Consider the following 21511-nt stretch of genomic DNA (forward strand, 5'->3'; position numbering starts at 1 on the left):
GAACTGCTAGCAACCTTAAAAAAAAGAAGTTTTGTATTAGTAGATCAATTTTGCTGTGAAATAACGATAGAGTTCTTCACTGTCAACCTAGAGTCTTTAGGCAATATATGTTTTAACATCTTATGTACATGAAGAAATGTTGCTGCTGCCACCAGTACGATGCTAGTTTTGTGGGTCAAGGAATCCAGTCCAATAGTTACTACTGTCAGTCATCTCTGTAAATGAACACAAAATGATAACCATGTGCAGAAAGAACCTCTAGATTTACTCCTTCTTTTGTTGCCTGTGTTTCAGATCTGCCCTATACCAACTCGAGTATCCCTGATTGTAACTTTGTGTAGCTGTAAAACGATTCCTCTCCCAGCATCCAGCATTCAGGTTCTCAGTAGACACGTTCGACTCTGTCTATTCGATGGCAGTCGGGTAAGTTTGATTATCAACAGAGGTCTTGATGAGGTGTACGTGATGCTCTGGTCCCTCTGGTAGCCATCTCCTCCAGTTGCCTCAGAGACATATACTCAGAACTGGCTCCCAGGCTGCTCAACCTGCTTGCCTATTAGTCTGGCTTGATACAGCATGCTGAGGTGTGTACTCTCATTCAGTTGCAGTCACATGTAGTCTTCCTGCGACTTGTGGGCTGCCTCTGGTTGCTGAAACTTGGGCCTCCATGCGCATGCACACAGAACAGAGAGCCCATTCATGCGTACAAAGGAAAAAAAGAAGAGTGAGAAATGAAGTTGAATGAGAAGACAGGATAAACTGCACTGATCAGGGGCAGGGCATGGCCAGGCATGCATAGCAGCCTTCTCACAAGCACACTGCTTTATCCCCTTACCCCTGTAATGTCCCACTCAGTGCATTCCACAAACCACCTCAGTCTTCTTTCTGCCGTGGTTCCTCCTCTGAACATCACATTACGCACCTGCAGTCCCAAGATGTTCTCTCTTCCTCCCTCCCTACAGGGCCTCCCAGCCCTAAGCAGCACCCTTTTTTGGCTGTGATACTGGGTGTCCCTCATGTTAACTCATCTTGATGGGTGTCACACCCAGCTCATAGATAGCCCTGGGAGGGGCTGGGGTGGGGACTCCATTTCTGTGCATCCACAGTTTTGGTTCTTCCACCTGTTGTTGTGCTTCTTTGTGTTAGTGGAGGTGAGCCCTGTTTGGGCTGCTCTGTTCTCTCTGATGGGCCTGGGAATATTTGGGGCAGGGTCATGCTCAGATTTCTTACTTACAGGGTGGTGAGGCCCTGGCACTGCTGCTAAAACTTGTTTTAGCATTTTTCCCTACTATCATGTTTTAGGTACTGAGTAACATTCATACAGTGAGAGCTACGTGGCAACCTAAAAACCCTCAGACGTGGACCTTTTCTGCAAGGGTAGGTATCTGTGCTTCGTAGCACAGCCGTGGTTAAAGGCAACGTGAAGAATAAACAGAGCAATGGTTTCAACTCAAATTGGTTCTCCACTTCTCATTTTCTTCTATATGCAATGGGGTTGGGTCTGAGATCTTATGTAAATTAGTGATGTGTTTAATTGACTTTAGAATTCAGAGGTGACTGCTGGCTTTCTTTTTCTTAACATGTACATTGTTATTTCTTCCCCCTCTGTAAAGGTAACAGGCATTTCACCCAGCTTACTGGATGGTGACTGTTTTGTCAGGTCCAATTCCTTATCTTCAGACATTGGTTTACTATTCGAACTTGGCATCACTTACATTCGCAACGTAAGTGTATAAAATCATTTCGAGCATGTTTATAAAGCAAGCAAATCAGCTGTCCTGCTTTCCATGGTAAGCTGCAGTATCTTAACAGAGGACTGTGATATCCAAATGGAAGTTTCGGGGTTTTCTCCTTGACATTGTAAAATTGTCTATAACTTGGCACATGAAGTGAGGAGAGAGTGTTGGCTTTGAGAAAATCTAGTTTTAGGCAATAATTTGTGAGAAAGCCTTTTATTCTTTACAGGACATAAATGTAGTTTTTCTTATGCCAAAACAGTTTCTGCTGAAGACTTTGTGTAATGTGATCACAAAGGGCCTTTTCTCTCCTGTGTTACTGGGTTTTATAGAACACTGGTCTCTGTAAGGTATATCCTTCTATCCATCTAGGAGGTGCTTCTGAACGTACAGTGGTTGGCGACACAGTAGGTAGTAAAGCACTTTTTCCATAAGAACTAACAGAAAGGGGGATAGGAAGCACTACTGTTTGAAGGAAACAGTGCCTTCCTGGGGGAGGTCCTCAGATCTCAGCTGCTTTGTCTATGAGACTGTGTAAGTGCTGGTGGTGAAGATGTGCAGTGATGGTTCACAGAGTCCTAACCAGAGATAAAGCCCTTCTTATGCAAATCTGAATAGTCAAGGTTATATAAAGTTGTCAGCTTCTATTTGAAGAATGCTGTTAAACAAAGGAGTATGCGCAAGTTCCTACCTGTTAGGAGTGCTCTGGGGCTTTCTCTCTGCTTCATCCATTAGACCACCTTAAAAAGAAAGAAACTCTATGTGCTTTCACTTGGTATTCACTCAAGTTGAGATCCTGAAAGGTAAAATGGTACTCTCAGGGTCATGCAGCTGATCTAGGATAGAGCTGGCACACAGAATCTGCTCCATTTCCCCTTGGTAGTAAAGCTTTCTAGTATTTGGTATATGTAGGTTTTCCTTCAGTGTGGTTTTTTTGGCTTTATGTGGATGATCAACCATAGCTTTTCTGCTGGGTGGTGTAGAACATCTGGTTAAGCTGCTCAGGTTTACATTCCTCTTTTGTTTTGCAGTCAACAGGTGAACGACAGGAGCTAAGCTGTGGCTGGGCATTTCAGAAGCTTTTTACTTCTGATGGAATGCCTGTTCCTTCCAAGTAAGTTTATGATGTTCTCCATCTCTGTATCTACACATATACATGTTTTAGGTTAGGAGTGAAGTTCATATCTAACATGGGCAGGTATTGATATGGGCAGGTGTAGTCCAACCTCATATGTGAGTATTAGCCTTTGTAACTCTTCTAAATCTGGTCTCTAGCATTGTTTTCTGTTCACTGAGTCAAACACGGTCTCTGCAGAGTGAAATCACGTGGTTACTTCAACGTTGACTGACAGATCTGTGATTACATTATAGTTAAACATTTAAAACCTTCTGCATCTAAAATTCAGTGCTTCAGCAGTGATTCCTTAGGAACACTTGAGTGAAACAGCGGATAGTTTGCATACAAGGAAAATATTGGTATCATTGCTGCTAACTTCCAGTAATCAACTCGTTTCCCAATATAATACAAGTGTTAAATTTATCACCTGAGGTTTTGCTGCTTAGTGGTGAGCTGTAGTCATTTCACATATAATACCAGCCATAATCCCAAGCACTGCCAGGTTTTTATTTGAGATAGCAGGTTTCTCTCCTAGTTATGCTGTGTTCACATATCCATACATTGTTTTACCATGCTGCTCTTCCTTTACAGACTGTATGAGCTGCCATTAAATGGTGGTACTCCCTATGAGAGAGGCATTGAGGTTGACCCATCGCTATCAAGGAGAGGTATGGTTTCCCACAAACATTTCATAAGTAAAACAATATATGTCATACCTATTTTATAGCACCCAGAGCTCAGCTGGGGCTGTTCTTAACATGCAGTCACCACAGTCTGGTATTGTTTTGTAGGTTCATGTTTTGCAAATGTCAATATCTATTCACGTAATATAATTCTCCGTGTTATTTCCAAGTGACTAATTAACTGTGTATTTATTTCTTCATCAGGCAGTGGTGTTCTTCATCAGCTTATATCACTCAGGAAGCAGCCTGTGCTTGTAGTGAAGCTGAGGTCATTAAGCACGCAGTCAAAAGACATCATGAAGTAAGTATCAGTGTGTGCTGTAAAATGAGAGTGTAGCTTAGAATGGTCCCAGAGATCTGTCTGAAGTGTTCTCCTTCCCTGCAACACAGGCTATGGAAAAATCTGAGCGCTGTCCCACCTGCGTGTTACATTCATTCTCTGAGGCTTAAAACTGTACTGTTGAAAACAAGCAAAAAGCTTTAAATTAGAGGAGACTGAAAACTGCAACAGCAGAAATCTGGCTGTTAGAGCTGTATCAGTGTGTGCCCTCCCAGGCTGTGTGCTTCATGGAGGCGCCCATCTGAGCTGATACAGGCACCTCTCTGAACCTGTCGGTATTCTTTTACTTTGAGAGCAGTGCTTTGCAGGAACGTTTTGAATAAAAACTTCATTACGTGTTCTTTCTTTTCCCAATAGTTTGTTACCAGAAACGTTAATTGGCAGTATGTGCTGCATCCATCTCTTGATATTCTATCGACAAATACTTGGTGACGCACTCCTGAGAGACAGAATAAACATGCAAAGTGCAGGTAAGGATTGTGCTGCTGTACGGAAGAATTCAGTAGTGGAGGGTGTTTAAAAGAGGATCACATTCCCAAAGAGAAGTAGTCACTCCAGAGCCTTCGTAACATTAAATGGGGCTGCAGGAGCAACTCTCAATGACACAGACTGCTCTTAGCATTTTGTTTCCTGGTAGGGAAGAGGTGCTGATCGGAAGCCACGTTCCCTCTGTCAAGGATTTCAGTGTTTAAACTTTCTGTCTGCAGGTGCAGTGGGAGCAAATTGAAAGCTGTTGTCCCTGCTAACAGAAGGGAACAGCCTCTTGGTGTGTTTGCATTTCAAACTAGAAATATTTCAACTTGCATCTCATGCGTTGCCTCGTTTGGCACCAGTTCACACAGCAAGATGGCAGAAACCACCGCAGTAGTTTTGCTTTCCTTCAGCAGAACTGTGATAGCTTACAGTCTCCTGTTACACACTCACACTTGATATACAGAAAACACTACATGTCTTAACTCTACTACACATGGATTGGCAGTGCTACTGCAGAGTAATTTCCTTGTGCTTTCTTCTCTGTCTCTTTCCCAGACTGAATGATGGCAGAATGATGGCAGTCTCTTTCCCAGACTGTTCCTATGGCAAATACATTTCCTTGTACGTTTACTAAGCATTTTAACCTACAATCCATGTGATGCCATACTGAGGCACCGGAATTACGGGTTCACCTTTTGAAGATGCTTAGAACTAAACTGCCTTCCTGGTTTTCATGAGCTTTCAGACAGCGAGCAGTCGAAGTGTACATACAAGTCAGACCCTTGAATGAATGAATGAATGCTTTATTTATTCAGCCTGTCACTGACAAACTGAAGATGCTCAGTGTTTCAAGGCCAACTAAGACCCACCTTAGCTGCCTGATTTGAACTTTGTAACATAGGACAATACATCAGGCTGATGATCTCTGTTAAATTGCTGCCATTTGGATTCAGTCTTGATTTGAGTTGTTTTAAAGACTTTACCCCCTCAGTTCAGAAGCTGTTCAGGTTGCAGTTTTCTCCCTTTTTTCATTCGGATGTTACAAAGGCAAATGGCTGCTCTTACTTAAAAGTCAATAATACTTCTAAAGTGGGTGCCTTAAAATGCCTGCTGTGTTCTGAAAAAGCAGTTGTTGTCCAGCTATCCCCAAACCATACGCAACACAGGCCAGATCAAGGCAGAATGAAAGCATGTTTATTCACAACATCCAAACCAGGTGTCACAGTTTCAGATGTTTATAAAAAAGACAGGTGCAGCAGTGAGGAAACCACCCCACTCTGCCTCTACCCTTGGGTTAAGTTGGTATGGTATCACACTTGCTGGCTTCTCCTAATAAACTGGTTCTTGGATTGGGTTTTTTTGGTTGTTTTTCCTCTTTTTGCATGCACATCTGTTCTGTCCTTTGCTAACTGCATCTCAGCCATTAGAGAGTTTGCTGTAGAAAGCTCTTGTCAGAGACCTCTTCAATCTTTGCAGCTCTGGAGTACTATTACAGCCAATTTTCCCTCTGAAGAGTTTGGGGAGGGGGCTGTTTATAGGCACAGCACGTCTTCTGCCTTGAAAACCATCTGATTTCTTCTTTGCCTCCAATGTGTTTGTTTTCTGTTCCAGAATTAATCTGTAATCCTATTCTAGCAACTTTTCCGCAACTCACGGATCAGCCAGACCTGATGGATGCGCTGCGGGTATGTGTTCTGTATAGTGTTCAGTTTCATCTGGTGTGTCGGAATTCCCAGCTAGTTGATGTAATTTGAGCTTTTTCATTTATACTGTGAAAAGATAAATGGAAAAGCCAAGCAGCAGAGAAGTTATAATGAAGCAGCTCTCTTGTGCCTTGAAAAGCAAGAGAACATCTGAGCACATCTGAAAAGGATGTAGGGACTCAAAGCAATTAGTGATTAGAGCATGAGGAAAGAAGGGCCACAACAACGGCTTAAACCACCGTGGAGCTGCAGAAAGAGAGATTTTTGCAGGTAAAAGTGGACCTTTGCCAGATGTCCACAATCTCATCTGATTTCCCATTGTATGTTTTACATTTCGTTTCAGAGCGCTTGGGTGGACAGAGAGAGAACTTTAAAGAGATCAGAAAAGGTAATACATTACCAAGTTGTTTTTTTTTTCTTTGACGTACACTGAATTTAATACAAATGAGAAGCTTTCTTCCAGTGTTGCTGCTGGAGTTAATAGTTCCCCTCATCATGGATGTCTCAGTGTTTGTAAATATAACTGTTGATGTGGAAGATGTCATAGGTTTGTGTCCCTCTTTCACAATGTGCTTGCAGCTTTTGCCTGGCAAAATCTTTCCACTGGTATAAAAGGGCTGTGTGCATCCACAAGACAATCTTCCCTTCTCCAGCTTCCCAGCTCCAGACCTGTTCCAGTCTACCTGGAGGAAGGCCCCAGGTTCTGCAGTCTCCCTATGTCAAACGCTTCTGGTCTCCCATTTTGGTGTGCAGACAGCTGCAGACAAATGGAACTGGACACATCAGCAAGCTTACCTGTGTCTAGTCCTGTCTCCTATCCTCTGAACAGAGAGTAGCTATAGATAACTGAATGGGAAAGACTGGGTGTTGATGCAAGGCTCTTCCCATCTTGTAAGCAGTCCTCATTGCGTACGCTACCGAATAGATGTACAGAGAGTGCTCCCCATTTCTGCAAACAAAGCAAAACGCCACAGAAGCAGAACAGCTTTTTTAAGGCTATTCATCCAAAATGTAAGCTGATCTGCTCAGTGAATTAATAACACCTCAGGATCCTAGAACCATCCAGTTTTACTTGATTTGTCACGTGCCGCTCCTATGGCAGGATTGCTGCCTGGCATGACAGCTTGGTCTTGCTCCTTCTTGCATGCTTTTATGACACTCAGCTGCTAATCTTCTGCTGAGACATGAACTGTTTGGCTTCCCAGGGGTAGCAAAGAGGTTCCAATGCCAGTTGGGACTAGATGAGTTAATAGTGAGATATTAAGTACTAATACACTAATAAAAAGGAAGAAAATGGTGTTCACTGTTGACTTTTTATTTAGACTTTCCAGTGTGGTGTTTCCTCTGTTGGCCCAACCTAAATTAAACATGTTTTACAAGGGACTGTCCAAAGTTGAAGGTAGGACCAGGAGAAAGCCTGATGCTTGAGGATGCTTCAACACTGGCAGATGTTGAAGAAGGTCTGCTCTCCCAGGAAGTGGGAGCTAACTGAATGTTCTTGTTTTGTTTTTCCTATGTAGAAGTGCTTGACAGCACAGCATATATTTGCATGTTATCAAATGCTTTTCTTTGCAGAGAGACCGAGAATTCCTGAAGTCTGTGTTCATCCAGGTGTACCACAACTCAGCCTTCCCTCTCCTCCGCTCCACTTTGCTCCCCAGCTACAAGTGGGCAGATGAGGAGTCCGAAGCGTCTCGCTGGAGGGTGATTGCTGACTTCCTGAGAAAGAGCCGAGACAATGATGGTGCCCTTCAGTCTCTGCTGTCCCCAGAAAATACTCAAACAGCTTTTGACATCTCAGAGCTGGCCTACGATTTCTTAGGAGAAACGAGGAAAAACAGTCCCACAGTATGAATGGATTGTAGGGTAGCAATGTAGGTAAACTTTTGCCAAAGAGAAATGTTGTGTCTGAATTGCAAGAAATATTTTCATACATTAAAAACAACATTTTGAGGGAGACTAACACTGTCTCATTGGTTCGACTAAAATAAATTATATTACCTTTTCCCCTTTGCAGTGTATGGCTTTCTGTTGCTACATGAGCCTCTTGTAGCCACGGTTGTCCTGTGCTGAAGCAGAGCGAATGCTGGGGCAGCATTTCTCTCGCACAGCTTTCAATTGATTCCCAGTTCTGTTTTGACCAGGGTGAACGAAAGTACCCGAGTGGACTGGCAGCAAGCAAGGAAAACAGCCACCATCTTTAAGAATGCTGTGGAACAAGGTCAGGAAGAAAGCAATCTGTTGTCCAATCAGCAGACTGCAGGTTGCTCCTTATTTAGACTGTTCTGCTGTTTTCCGTTCTCACTCAGGAAAAGGTTGATTTATTCACAGGAATGTGTGCCTGACCCCACCCAGTACAAATACATCGTGGTGAGAATTCAGGGAATGCTGTGGTTCCCCTCTGCATGGCCAGTCTGTGGGTTAGCCCACTGTGCTGACTTCTGAGTGCAGGCTGATGAGCTGCAGGGTATTTCTCATATGGACCATGATGTTTAGGGCTTCTTTTCCCTGAGCGCTGTGTAACCACAGGCCCTACGTGCTACACACTCCTGGTAGGAAGTTACTCATCTGGGTTTTTTTGTGTGCTGGTGTATCCGGATGCCTGCACGCTTTGTCCATGGGGATGGGCACACTGCCACCGTGTTTGATGGGGTGAGCTTTTACCAAGTCACATGTGCATTTACATCCTAACTGATCTGAGATATTTTGAAACAAGGTCTTTCAATGATCAGCATTTTTAAACTGGAGCCTTTGGAAGTCCCACAAAGCACGTTTCCCTGGCCTAGGACAGGTTCAGATGATGTTCCTCATCATGGATCTGATTCTATTCTATATTGTTCAAGAGCCTGGAAGCCAAATTCCTAGGGCTAAACTTGGCCCTTCCAATAGAGATACATGATATCGCAGTAGGATATCCTCCTCCTCCTGCTGCAGAGTATTGCCCAAGTTGATGGGGTCTTTCTGTCTACTCTGTGACACAGGCCAGAGATGTCACCTTCAGGTTTTTATTCCTTTGGTTATTTCCAACACTTCTTGAGTGGGTGAGTCAGAACCTTGAATCCAAAGCACAGCTACGAGGAGCTGGAAATCAGAGCCGTCTCTTAGTGGATGTTCTTCTTAGCAAAAAAACTCTCCGATCTTTTACCAATGCATCAAACTGCCTGTAGAAAACGTTTGTTGAGGCCGTGGCATGCTGTAAATGTTCAAGGGCTGGACATGTCTTGTGGGTGTGGGGGATTCTTGTGAACAAGAAGCAGAAACCTGAGCAGAAAGGGGAGGAGGCAGAGAGAGTGGAAACGAAAATACTTCACACTTGAGAGAGTGCCAAGGACAAACCGGATTGTAGGAAACATTTCTGTGCTAGTATGGCACGGATTCTTTTTCGTTTCTTGTTAAATTGACCGTGTGCTGCTGCTAGTGGCAGTGCTGGCAGGTCTGAGAGCCCATCCCATCCCTGTGCTGGCAGCAGAGCGCGTTAGGAGGTAACTGGGGGGTTAGTGAAGTCTCTTTGACTGGAGGAAGCAGCGCGGTGCCAGTCTGGGCTGGTCTCTGCAATTACGTCCCCACGGGTGTGTCAGTTAAAACCCCGCAGGGAGTGGTGCAGCACTGACACATGCGAGCCTAGCGGAGCTCGAGCGGCCACGGCGTCAGCAGAGGAGCGATGGCATCCGCATCTCCCACTGCAGCCACCTCGCAGCCCTCACTGCCCTCCGGACCCGTCATCTTTAAAACCATTCCCTACGCCTTCATCCTGCCGGAGATAGTGAGTACCCTCAGCTTTGCTGTGCTCTGCCACCTGGGTAGCGACTCAAGGGAACGCTGGAGTTAACAATTTGTGAGTAGCCCTTGAAGGATCCCGAGAATAGCCCGAATGAAAAGTAACTACTTTTCTTTTGGCTTATACTGGACGCACAGAAGCGCTCTTCCTGACTAAATTGTTCTCGGTGCACCCTGAGGACCAGCTGAGCTCCGGCACCAGCACAGAGCCTGCACAGGGGGCTGCCAGATAGCTAAGAAAGGCTTTCAGAGAGTGGTCAGGCACTGGAATAGCCTGCCCAGGGAGGTGGTGGAGTTGCCATCCCTTGCAGTGTTCAAGAAGCGCCTGGATAGGGAACGAGGAGATATGGTTTAGGGGTTTCCTGTAGGTATGGTAAAGGGAGGGCCGCTGGACTAGATGATCTTATAGGTCCTTTCCAACTTTGTGACTGTGATTCTAAGAGTGTTGTGTGCCTGGAGAGCAGCAGCAACAGCTCTACTTAGCAAACAGAAATTGAGAAGAGCTTATAATCAAAGGCATTTTGTTCTTTGTATTAAGTCCTTGCAAGGTCTAAAGGGCTACAGGCAAGTGGGCTTCTTGTACCATATAAATTCCATATATCTTTGCATTGTGATCAAGTCCAGAGGGCATCCAGCCTGCCTGGCTGTATGTACTGCTGCTGTACTTTGACACAGGGCCCAGCAGCTCATTGCCACGATGTGGTACCAGCAGCACACACCATCCACACCTTGTGTGTGCAGTCAGTGTAAAGCAGGGAGGTTGTCCAACACAGCTGGTGAGGTGCTGAGCTTATTGAAGCGGCCCTACGTGCTATATCCTGCTCAGGAATTACTTGAGGTGGATATGGAGCAAGCGACTCACCCTGGGCTGCTGTGTGAAGTCAGGAGACGACTTCCTTGTGCTGTGATTTCAGGCCCAGGAGATTAACGTGCAGGCAGGGCTGGGCTGACATCAGTGCTTCACGTTTCCGAGATAAAAGTGCACTTCTGGCTTCTTGCCGAAGCCCTCGGGGTGAGGCTTTTCCTTCTGTCAAACAAAGCAGCCATGGCTTCCTTTCTGTAAGAAACATTGGGAGGTATTTCCCAAGAGCAGTCAGGGCAACTTGTGTCAGCCTGCGATGCTGCTGCTGGTCCAACGATGCCCTGCACAGAGGCTGGGCTGCACTGCCCAAAGGTGAAGGCTGATCTGAGAAGGAGGAATGTGAGGATCCAGGGTAAAGAAAGGGATTTCCCCATCCTGTGCTCACCAGAGATGCTTGTGTTTGTCGCCGTCAGATCTGCGGGGCCTGGGTTTGGATCCTCGTTGCCGCTACCTCAGTCTCCTTCCCGCTGCTGCAGGGATGGGTTATGTACGTGTCCCTTACCTCTTGCCTCATCTCCCTGTTGCTCCTCATAAGTTACCTCTTCGGATTTCACAGAAACAGCAACAACTGGAAAGTGCTGGTAAGGATTGGCTCAGAAATGGGCAGAGGTGGGTGGAGGTGGGTTGGCCAGTCTGTCTGCATACAAGTGTCCTTTCCTCACTGGGGACACAGCAAGGGTGGAAGAAGCCGGGCAGCGCTTGGTTCCAGCCCCCATCTGGGTGTGTGTCCTATCTGCACACTCATGCTGGAGGCTGGACAGCAGCACCTTGTCCCCAGGGTGAATGGGAGATAGTAAGGCAGAGCGATTTTTGATCCACACCACCCCTGTGTTTTGCAGGATAGTTTGTACCACGGTGCCACAGCCATTCTGTACATGAGTGCTGCTGTCTTGCAAGCCAACGCCACAATCAACTCTGAGTTCCACTTCAGCTCACCACTCTACTACCAACTCAACTGTGCCGCATCGGTGAGTCAGTCCAGAAGTGCCCTGGCAGCCTCTCCTGGGGAGATGCAGAAGCATCTTTTGTCCATCACACTGTGCAGCCAGCACGATGGGGTTCATGGCGCTCAGCAGCTCAGGGATATCCAGGGCAATGTGGGGACTTTGCTTCTTCTATGAGGCTGGAGTGGTTTCCCCAGACAGAGAACGCTGTGTGACAGGGTACAACTCTGCTGACTCCATGTTTTTGCTCCTCCTCTCCTGCAGTTCTTTGCCTTCATCACGACCTTCCTGTATATCCTTCATGCCTTCAGCAACTACTACCAGTGAGCCCAGTGGAGATGGCACCAGCTTCAAGTCTTCAGGATGAGGACATTCCTCAAGCAAAGGCAGCAGTGGGCTCCCAATGCTGTCCTGGCACCTCAACTGACCCCAGCGCGACACGGTTGTTTCTTCATTTCATTGAAGGAAGGATTTTTGTACAATGGTGTTGTGTCCTTGTGGTTGTGGGGACATCTGATGCTGGGGCCTGTGGGCTCCAATGTTCTGCTGAGCCCAGGGGAGAAGCCAGGCAGGGCTGGGAAGAGCAGTCTCCCCTGCAGCAGCATGTCTCCTCATCTCCACCCCATCCTGCCCCAGCCCCTCTGCTTTGCAGAGCCCTCTGCAAAATCCACCCCAGCCCCACAGGCTGAAGGTTTGCAAATCAAGTAAAGGGAAGGCAAACAGCTTGGGCAATCTCATTGCTTCAGGGCATTTCTGCTCTGCTGCTGTGCCCATGCTGGCACAGCACTGTAAGTGCTCCTGTTCACCTCGGGCTGCCTCTCCCACTGTGAAACGTCACCCAGCCCCACCAGGCTCAAAGGTTGTAGACAGGTATCTTGCTACATGGGAAATGAATGATTTACAAGCTGCTGAGTGTAGAGGGCACCCAGTGCAAGGGGTGAAAGGAATGTACCTTGATGATGGGACAGGGGAGCACGCAGTGCGGCCAGGAGCTGCTGCCCACACCAGCCTGGGTGCATCTGTGCACTGCTGGGAAATCACTGAGTGGGGATGCACATGGATGGGGGCTGCAAAGGATGGGAGGGCAAGGGAGTGCGGTTAGAGGGGACTGCTTGCATTCCAAGGAGGAACTCTTCCCCAACATGTGCAGGAAACTTCTCTGCACTCGCAATGGCAATTTTCTCCAAAGCAGAGGGAAGTTTCTGCTGTTCCATAGGGCATTTTCCTCCAAGTGTGGGGAAAATAACCATTAATCCAAGAGGGAATTTCATCTGCTGTCATGGCGGGGGGAGGTCTTGGCCTTTCGCATGGGAATTTCTGTCAAAGGGGGGTGGTAATTACCTGGTAACCCAAGTGCTAATTAGTCCCATGGCTGGGGACAGTCCCCACATTCCAAGTGTGAATTTCCTCCATAGAGCAGAGGGCTCTCCAGGCCTTCCCACAGTCATTTTCACCCAATCAGGGAAGCTGCTGTGGCAGAGCTGCCTCTTTCCGAACAGTTAGGTGCAGGATGGAGCATAAAGTGAAACCAGCATGAAAATGGGAAGAACTCGTCAACATTATTTTTTTTCCTCATATGTCCTTTGTTATGAAGGGGCTGCCAACACCAGGAGAATTCACTAATGATGAATGATGCAAAAACGTGCTGCACACCAATAAAGAAAATGTGCAGCTTGACGTATGGTGGTATGGAAGTATTTAAAAAGATACCACAAGTTAATCAGATTTTATGCAAGAAATGCCATTCAGAGAAAAGGACTGCCTTTATTCCATAACCAGCTTTGTTACCAAAGAACACAAACTTTGACCTATGTCAAAGAGAGCAACAAACCTCTCTCAAGATCTCAGATGCAGCTCACACAGAGTTCAGTGCTCACTGTAGACGTGTCTGAGGTGTGGGGAATGCTCTTAAGAAATTACTGCTCAGAACCAAAGTTACAGTTTCAAAGACACTGCTGTGTTAGTCACTGAGTAAGGCAGAAACCCTGTTCATCTTTCTAGGCAGTGATCTGCTTTTCACTAATGACAAAGAGCAGCAACAGACAGGAGCAGAGAATAATGATACTATTTTGTGGTCCTCGACTTCCAGATATTTCATCTGGTATATGCCATACTCAGAATGCAGTGTCTATTAACAGTGCCTGAACAAATAGACTTCAACTACTATGTACAGCCTCTGTTCATTGAACAAGGTAATTCTACTCCGTAAGAGTTATAAATTCCTTTCAAAATCAGAAAACATTTGCAGACTGAGAAGGCTACAACAGACTTTTTGATGAGCACATCCTTGAACTTTCAACAAACTTCCCAACAAAATATAAAACTACAGTGTGAAAAGACTTCTTACTGCAAAGTTACTTACAGTAGTTCTCTGTTGTCTGCCTTTACAATGTCTGCAGCCACCGAGTTCAGTGCCATCACCTAGCAGGGGAATTACGGGCATCCCTGTTCTCTGTATGGTCAGAGGTGGAGGCAGCAGCAGAGGGAGCTCCCTCCTCGCTGTGCCTCAGGTTCTCCTCTGCTCCTGGCACAGTGCTGACACGCAGCAGCTGTAGGTACAGCAGGTCGTCCTGCAGGCAGACTGGCAAGGGCAAAGCCCGGATAAACCGGTCAGATCGCAGACGTTCACTCCCTAAGATGGACCGGATCTCAAGGCGACAAAGGTGAGACAGGGAAGGAATGACAGCTGAAAAATAACAAAAGTCAAACAGGGAACAACGTCATACACTGCTCATCCACAGGCACCTGCTTTAGACAGATGCTCCTGGTATGAAGCTCCAGTCTATACCAGATACTGAGATAGAATTCTTGTCTGTGAAGGACACTTAGCTGCTAGAGTCAGTATTTTGGCTATAATATTAACTGCAATCATTTCCGCATTTGCCACACTTATCCTTCTATGTTGTAATTAAGAATTTTACAGGGCTCTATATTTTGTAAGCCTGAAGACCTGTGGGTCCAAACCATCAGGCTATATCTCCCCTCTTTGGAGAGAGATGGTTAGAAGTCATTTCCCCTTGCTCTGTCACAATGGATCCTGCTGAAGAGCCCGTCCCTTTCCTTCTTATAGCCCCTTCAGGTCTCCTGGAGCCTTCCCTTCTCCAGGCTGCACAGCCCAGCTCCCAGCCTGTCCTCACAGGGCGGTGTTCCATCCCTGGGATCATTTCTGTGGTCCTCCTCTGGACGGGCTCCAACAGTTCCATGTCTGTCCTGCACTGAGCACTCCCCATCTGGACGCAGTGCTCCAGCTGAGGTCTCAGAGCATAGAGCAGAGGGGCAGATCCCCTCCCTCACCCTGCTGGCCACACTGCTTTGGATACAGTCCAGGATACAGTTGGCTCCCTGTGCTGCGAGGGAACAGCGCTGGCTCATGTCCAGCTGCCATCCATCTACAGCCAGGTCCTTCTTGGAAGGGCTGTGCCCCATCCTTACATCCCCAGCTTGTTCTGTGCGTTGTGTTGATTCCATGTGTTCTGCTCGTTTGCTTAAGGTAACTGTTGTTTCTGCTGCCCAGCTTCTGGAGAGGCAGTTTTGATTGACTTTTTGACCTCCCTCACACAAAGAGCTGTTTTCCACTTACATCCTGGAGACTGCTATACACATAAACTTCTTTCCTAATTGTTTTGCTTACCAAAATGGCTCCTGGGAGTCCAAGTGAACTTCTCTTTGTAGTTTGCAAGGTCCTCCTCGACAGCTGGAGGAAGCCTCTTCCAGTTCGTAAACTCCAGAATTAAATTAAGAGCATCCTCACCCAGAGAGTTAATCCTGAGTAACAGAAACTACTGTAAAATATCATTTTACACAACAGTGTAACTATATTAATAGAAACAACACACAGAAGGCTTACTTATTCTCTAACAAATTCTTCATCTACTTTTTCCTGTTTTTGTGCTTAAAACATAAGGAGAAATTCAATGTAATTTTGACAGCGTGATCCTTTACCAGTGTAATTTTATCTCCCTCCATTACTTTTTCCAAAGTTGGTCAGACTGCAAGAGAAAAATACCTGCTCTCAAATGTAAGTGCCTTTCTGCACTGATTTCTTATTCAATTTACACCTAAATTTGAGTAAGGTGTCGAGGCACAAGAGCACAAAAGGCATTACCATCACGTGTGGGGAAACAGAAGTCAGAGTACATGTATTTGTTTTACTACTTAAAAACAGATCAACAAAGTTTGCAGTTTGAAACTCTCCTACCAGAGATAGTTTATAAGCACTCAGAAATCAGTATGATTTACTCTCTAAACTTCTAGCAATACCTTACAGAGGTTTAAATAACAGCAAGTAAAACAGCTGCTTTAGTATCACACATGATGAACAGCTGTGCTATTTCACAGCACATCTTCTTGGCTAGATGTAGAACACCCTTAGTCTGAACACTCTGAACACACAAAAATACATGCAAAATGTAGCAATATGATAGGCAGAAGCAGACATGCCATTCTTTACATATGCTTCTCCCATTCAGTCCTCATTCTAACTTTCTTCCTAATAGAAATGTGTTTTGCTCAATCCAGCCACTAGGATTTTTTTTCAGTGCTTCCATAACCCCCCTCACCATTCCTGACTGAGGCATGTGAGTATCTTGTGCTGTCCTCTGAAGGCACATGTTAAATAGTATCAGCAACAGCTTTACAGATGAGCGTACAGTATTTGAGAAAACAAGGTAACATTATCTGCTTACCAGAATCTGTAGAGTAAATTCACTGGATCAAAGCCAGCTGAGAGCAGATAAGGCAGCCATTCCTTGTACTCATCAAGGGCTTTAATTGCACAGCTTAGAAACTCTGGTAGCTCCTGCTGAGAAGGCAGTGGACAGCATATCTTCAAGAAGCGTCGAAACAAAGCAAACTTGTCATGGTACAGGCAGTATCCCAAATTTATCCCAAGCAGCGTGATCCCGTAGTTCAGAAGAGTATCAATTAAATTAAAAAACCTATCAGCAGCACACAAGGAAGAGGATGTTCCATTAGTTTTCCACAGAAGGCGTCTGTTAGTTCACTTCTTGTTGCTAAGAAAGCAGACTGCTTTACCATAAGCCTCTCCTCCTTCCCTCACCCAAAGAGAAGTTCATCACTCCATTCTGACTGCAATCAGTTTAAATCAAGTCTGCTTTCTGTGTCTCCAATCCTTGCACTTAACACATTTCTCCTCTCTGTCTTCAAAAAAGGACACATGGCTCCTTCCAGTTCCCATCTTTTCACAGCAAGCCTTGGTGATAAACAGATGAGCCCAAAGTCACCATATTTATGGGCAACTGAAGCACAGAGGTACCACCACACCACTCCTCTGCCATGTGCTTGTTAGGAACAGACAGCACTCTGCTCATCCCCCTTGAAAATGTCATGTGTGTTAGATGCACAAGTATGTGAAAAGAGCAAAAGGCTGCACTGCTGAACTCCAGGAGCAGCCCAACATTTGTGGTGTTTAAAGGTTTATATGCAGCTGTGTTTGTGGGAAGCTCTGCAACCCACCAAAATACTGCCAACATTTTAAAATGTGTTGCAATTTTGTTTGCTTTTTAATTAAAAACAAAACAAAACAAAACAACAACAACAAAAAAAAAAGGAAAAAAAAAGGAAAAAAAAAGAAAAAAAAAGCCAACTTCCATTAAAATAAATGTTATCATTACCAGTTATAGTAGGCACAAATATTCCTATGCATACAGCAAGGATTATCCCAGCCAGTTTGTAGGTGATGAACTTCTGAGCCATTAAGGTATTGATTAAATTGGTTATTATTCCTTACAGAATTTGAGAACAGGTCATGTGTGGAAGACAATAAACGAGAAGAGAAAACTGAAATCACGAATCACCAATCTAAGCTGGCCCCAAAATCTCTGTTTAAGGTCTACTAGATAAAGTGTATTTTAATATCTAGTAATAGGGGTTGGACAAAACTCACAACTACCCAAACCTCATGAATTCAAATGGCGGTATAAGCAACAAATTTTGATTAATACACATGAATCATTCCATTAGAATGTGACTTTAAAGAAGATTTAAAAGTCTTTATGAGATACATTTTTAATGGAGCATTTTAGGCATATATCATTACTTCACATTAACAATGCTGTGTACAGAGGGTGAACTAATTTGTTTTCAAGTTTATTCCCTACAACACGAAATTTCTCCATTGTTCCAAGGTATAAATGCTATGAGATAATGGCTCTCAAGACTCAGTTACATTATAAAGCATTACATGTCTGTACAAAGCTCAGCACTGCCCAGAAGTAGCAAGGATTTGACTCTCCATCTTGCTTTGAGTTGCATCAGTATATAAGCATTATATATATTATAAACGTTTTATACATTGCATCAGTTTGGGAGGAGGACAAAGTGTTCTCTGAGTTAACAGCTCACTACTCCACAGAGTAATTTCCAAATCTGGCTAAAGATCCTCTGGATTGAATTATCAAGTTGTGTTCCCAAGACAGAGACGTGTTGATAAGGCCTTCTGAAAGCACAAGAACTGGACTGCAGTCACTCTGTACAGGAGCCAGAGAGCCAAGCTCCCCATCAGGAGCCTTCACAACCACCCCACACACCTGCCTGCTACTCACAGTTTAACTCTGCCAGCTCAAGAGCTGAGGAGAAAGGTCAAGAAAACCCTGCACATGTAATGATACAGCCCAATGGAGTTATGAATAATTTCAGAACATGAGATTTGTACTCACTTTCTTTGGAAAATCATACACATGGGTGATCTGCAGCTGAAGGTTGGGCACTCCTGAGCATCTGGACTGTAACCTTCTTTAAGTAACATTTCCAAACATTCTTTATTCCCACCATAAATTGCAGAATACACGGGGCTCACTTTGCCTTTTCCTTTGTCGCAAATCCGATTGGTAATTGGTATTAGCAACTCTAATATACTGCGAGTATTAAAAAACAATATTGATTTGTGCAATCTCACGCAGTAACGGAGCTTCAAACTTACAAACATTTATTTGAATCATCATTACAGCTCCAGAAGAAAACCCTACCTGTTTCTTCATTACTCAGTTTGCTTTGAAGAACAACCAGCCTCCCCTTCTTGTCAGTTTTTCTAATTAAGAACTGTTCAAGTCATGTATAAATCACATGCTATTGTTATTGACATTTAAAAAGTAATATGGCTACTAAGTGAATTAGTATCTGATTCAGCACAGTGTAAAACCCTCTAAATACATTAAATTGCAGACTGGCCCAGATTAGATGCTGACTTCAAAATGGTTGTTTGCTTTACTGGGACGGCTGAAGTGTTTAAAATATGAAGGGAATTAGAAATTCTAAGCTATAAATCAGCTTGAAAACCCATTTTCCTTTCTCCTAGAGCTGAACATTCCCTTTGTTGGCTGGGCTTTTATTACCAGAATGTTTGCTCTGAATGAACTTTTAACCACCTACTTTTTATGGCCCATCTCAGCTGCTGCGTGAATAGGCAACTGCCAGTTATCTTCATTGCAGTACAGATTTGGATCTGCCCCTTCTGATATTAACAGCTCCACACACTTGGCGTGGCCCTCCTGCGCAGCAATCAGTAGTGGAGTGGCTCTGTCTTTGGCCTGGCAGTTGACGTCTGCACCTGACAAAAGGACTTCAGGTTACTTGGTGTAAAATAAACAACAAATTAATATTAACACGTAACTGTTGTACTATTTCCTACTATCACTTGTTGAAAACCACACTAAATCACTGAAGCAACTTTTAATACAGATGGTGTTGCATCTATCCACAACTGGTATCACAATTAATTATCTAAATGTGAACTTAACAAAGTGCAAAAGTAGAATTACAATTCTGTCTGACGACAGGCATCTGATGTAAGCTTAAAAACAAGGCCCAACAAAAGACTGCCATTACCATGGGATATAAGCGTTCTCAAGCTCTCCAGCTTTCCATACTGAGCAGCAACAAACAGTGGTGTAATTCCAAAGTCATCCTTACACTCGATGTTTGCTCTTTTGTCCAGGAGTATTTTCATTATCTCAACGTGTTGCTGAAATAAACACTTTTTATTCATAACAAAAGAACCAGATGGGGAAATGCCATCATCTACATTCCCCCCACACTCTAAGCAGAAATAAATAACGTGCAATATACTCGTTGTTCTAAAGATATGACAAGAGAAGTGTTGGAAAAAAATCTGAGGAGTTTATTTTTTTCACATTTGCTCATTTGCAAATGGAAATTGATTTATTGGAAATATTATAGTACTATATTTCTATCCTGGAAACAATTCGTATCTCACTGATTAGGAGATGCTCAACAGGACTTTATCAGTAAATACTATAAGACATTCACTTCCCACATACAGTAAGTGAGCCAGGAAGTGCGTGCACTGTTAATAACACTTTAATTATTGCTTCCCAACATCAGCGTGTCATGAAGTTTTAGACACACCCTTGAGTCCGCTGCAAGCCCTTTAGCATTAATGACTGTTAAGGTAGAACAGGGAAACATCACCTGATCAAAAGACAAGGTCAGTGAATTACTACACAGAACACACTAGTTACATGGCAATGGTATGATACGGTTACAGGTTACCTGAAATGCAGCTTGGTGCAAAGAATTCCACCCAGACCAGGAATGAGATCCTTCAACACTTGCTCCATGTTGGATCAGAAACCTGACAACATCTGCATGCCCGTTTTCAACAGCTTCAAATCAAACAGTAAAACAAAAAACCCGACATCTTATTAAAGAACTCACTGAAACACTCAGGTGGTCTCATCACTTAGGCTTCTGACACAACTTTCCTAATGATTTTATACCTGTTTATATTTGCTTACTTCACTTTTACATTTAAAATGAAAGAATGGAGGTGGAATAGAAACATAGTCACAAAATGGCTGGTTGGATATGATAGAAACTGCCATCGTGCAGTTTAAAACTTTACACCATCAATATGAAACCTGGTCATAAGGCATATTTTTAATTTATACAAATAAATTAATTAACGAATCCAACTATTTAATGTTTTCAATATTGTTTTTTAAGACATAATCCGAAGCAGAACTTTCTTTAAATGAGTGGTTTCTAGATCTACTCCACCTCTGAGCCCCAAGCCTACTCTTTAGGCTACAAAAGCATGAAATACGACAAACAGAGAATTAAGTCAGGACTATAGCACAGCTTCTCCCTCATAGCAGTCACTCTGAGAGCAGAAAGGCATCACCTAGGAAGAGGGCGGTGTTTGATTCGGTGGTAACTTGGTCAGGATCAACTCCAGCTTCCAGAAGAACCCCAACACACTCCAAGGACCCACAGCGTGCAGAAAGGTGCAGCGCACTCATCCCTTCAAATGTCTTGGAATGTATGTAGTTATCAGATGGAGCTACAGATGAGGACAATGAAAAAGGAACATTTAACAATAAGATAAAAAAACACAGTTCTCAACCTAAAGTACTTGAGGTGCTGGATGTGTGAGGCTCGCAGGGTATCAGTTATTGCTGGTCATATACAGATACTCGGTTTGGACTGAGAAGTAAAACCAGCCATCATTCACAGACTATAACATTGCCATTTTTTTCTTTACCACATCTTATCAATATCTATGAATCAAATTTACAAAGGAACACAATACATCTATTTAACTTACATCACTGGCGAGTTGAGCTGCGATTTTAATGATTTCACATCATTTTTCCTCACCCGCATTAATGAGCAGCCTCAGACATTTGCTGGAATAGTGAGCTGCCGCCTCGTGGATTGGCATCCAGCCTCTGTTGTCAGGGACATCAAGGCTGTATCCCTGCCCGATCAGCTTCTGCAGCACTTCAGCATTCCCTTCTCTTGCTGCAAGCCCCACAGCGGAACACCGGTCGGAATATGCCTCTGTGAAATCCATCCTTTACTAATAAGCCCTGCAGTGGGAAGGTGGGAGGGAAGGA

General features: G+C 44.3%; 3 protein-coding genes across 8 annotated transcripts in view; 2 read left to right on the plus strand and 1 right to left on the minus strand.

The window, feature by feature from the left end:
* The window catches only part of NPHP1 (nephrocystin 1), a 14151-nt gene extending 6086 nt beyond the window's left edge, over positions 1 to 8065 (plus strand). For 2 of the 4 annotated variants that reach the window (XM_015856655.2, XM_015856657.2), the window contains 10 exons: positions 295 to 423; positions 1303 to 1377; positions 1614 to 1724; positions 2768 to 2850; positions 3445 to 3521; positions 3741 to 3837; positions 4234 to 4346; positions 5962 to 6035; positions 6397 to 6441; positions 7629 to 8060. In XM_015856655.2, coding sequence (XP_015712141.1) covers positions 295 to 423; positions 1303 to 1377; positions 1614 to 1724; positions 2768 to 2850; positions 3445 to 3521; positions 3741 to 3837; positions 4234 to 4346; positions 5962 to 6035; positions 6397 to 6441; positions 7629 to 7907 — 1083 coding nt within the window. In that variant the 3' untranslated portion in view covers positions 7908 to 8060. The other 2 variants (XM_015856656.2, XM_015856658.2) reach the window with 2 other exon arrangements.
* The window catches only part of ASB3 (ankyrin repeat and SOCS box containing 3), a 30428-nt gene continuing 8932 nt past the window's right edge, over positions 16 to 21511 (minus strand). The window contains exons 2-11 of one of the 3 annotated variants that reach the window (XR_001553703.2): positions 21273 to 21484; positions 20797 to 20955; positions 20166 to 20278; positions 19482 to 19617; positions 19026 to 19203; positions 18314 to 18511; positions 16322 to 16573; positions 15268 to 15401; positions 13999 to 14322; positions 16 to 2476 (exon numbers count right to left, since the gene is read on the minus strand). Coding sequence is in view for 1 of the 3 variants with exons in the window: in XM_015856673.2 (XP_015712159.1) it covers positions 14054 to 14322; positions 15268 to 15401; positions 16322 to 16573; positions 18314 to 18511; positions 19026 to 19203; positions 19482 to 19617; positions 20166 to 20278; positions 20797 to 20955; positions 21273 to 21468 (1635 nt within the window). In the remaining 2 variants the exon portion in view is untranslated. Of the gene's footprint in view, positions 2533 to 13380; positions 14323 to 15267; positions 15402 to 16321; positions 16574 to 18313; positions 18512 to 19025; positions 19204 to 19481; positions 19618 to 20165; positions 20279 to 20796; positions 20956 to 21272; positions 21485 to 21511 lie in introns of those variants that run through there. The other 2 variants (XR_001553704.2, XM_015856673.2) reach the window with 2 other exon arrangements.
* MALL (mal, T cell differentiation protein like) lies at positions 8368 to 12120 on the plus strand. The gene is made up of 4 exons (XM_015856704.2): positions 8368 to 9816; positions 11106 to 11273; positions 11532 to 11660; positions 11901 to 12120. The coding sequence occupies exons 1-4, from the start codon at positions 9715 to 9717 to the stop codon at positions 11961 to 11963; spliced, it is 462 nt and encodes a 153-aa protein (XP_015712190.1). The 5' UTR covers positions 8368 to 9714; the 3' UTR covers positions 11964 to 12120.

Source organism: Coturnix japonica, chromosome 3, assembly GCF_001577835.2.
Source record: "Coturnix japonica isolate 7356 chromosome 3, Coturnix japonica 2.1, whole genome shotgun sequence".
Lineage (NCBI taxonomy): Eukaryota > Metazoa > Chordata > Aves > Galliformes > Phasianidae > Coturnix > Coturnix japonica.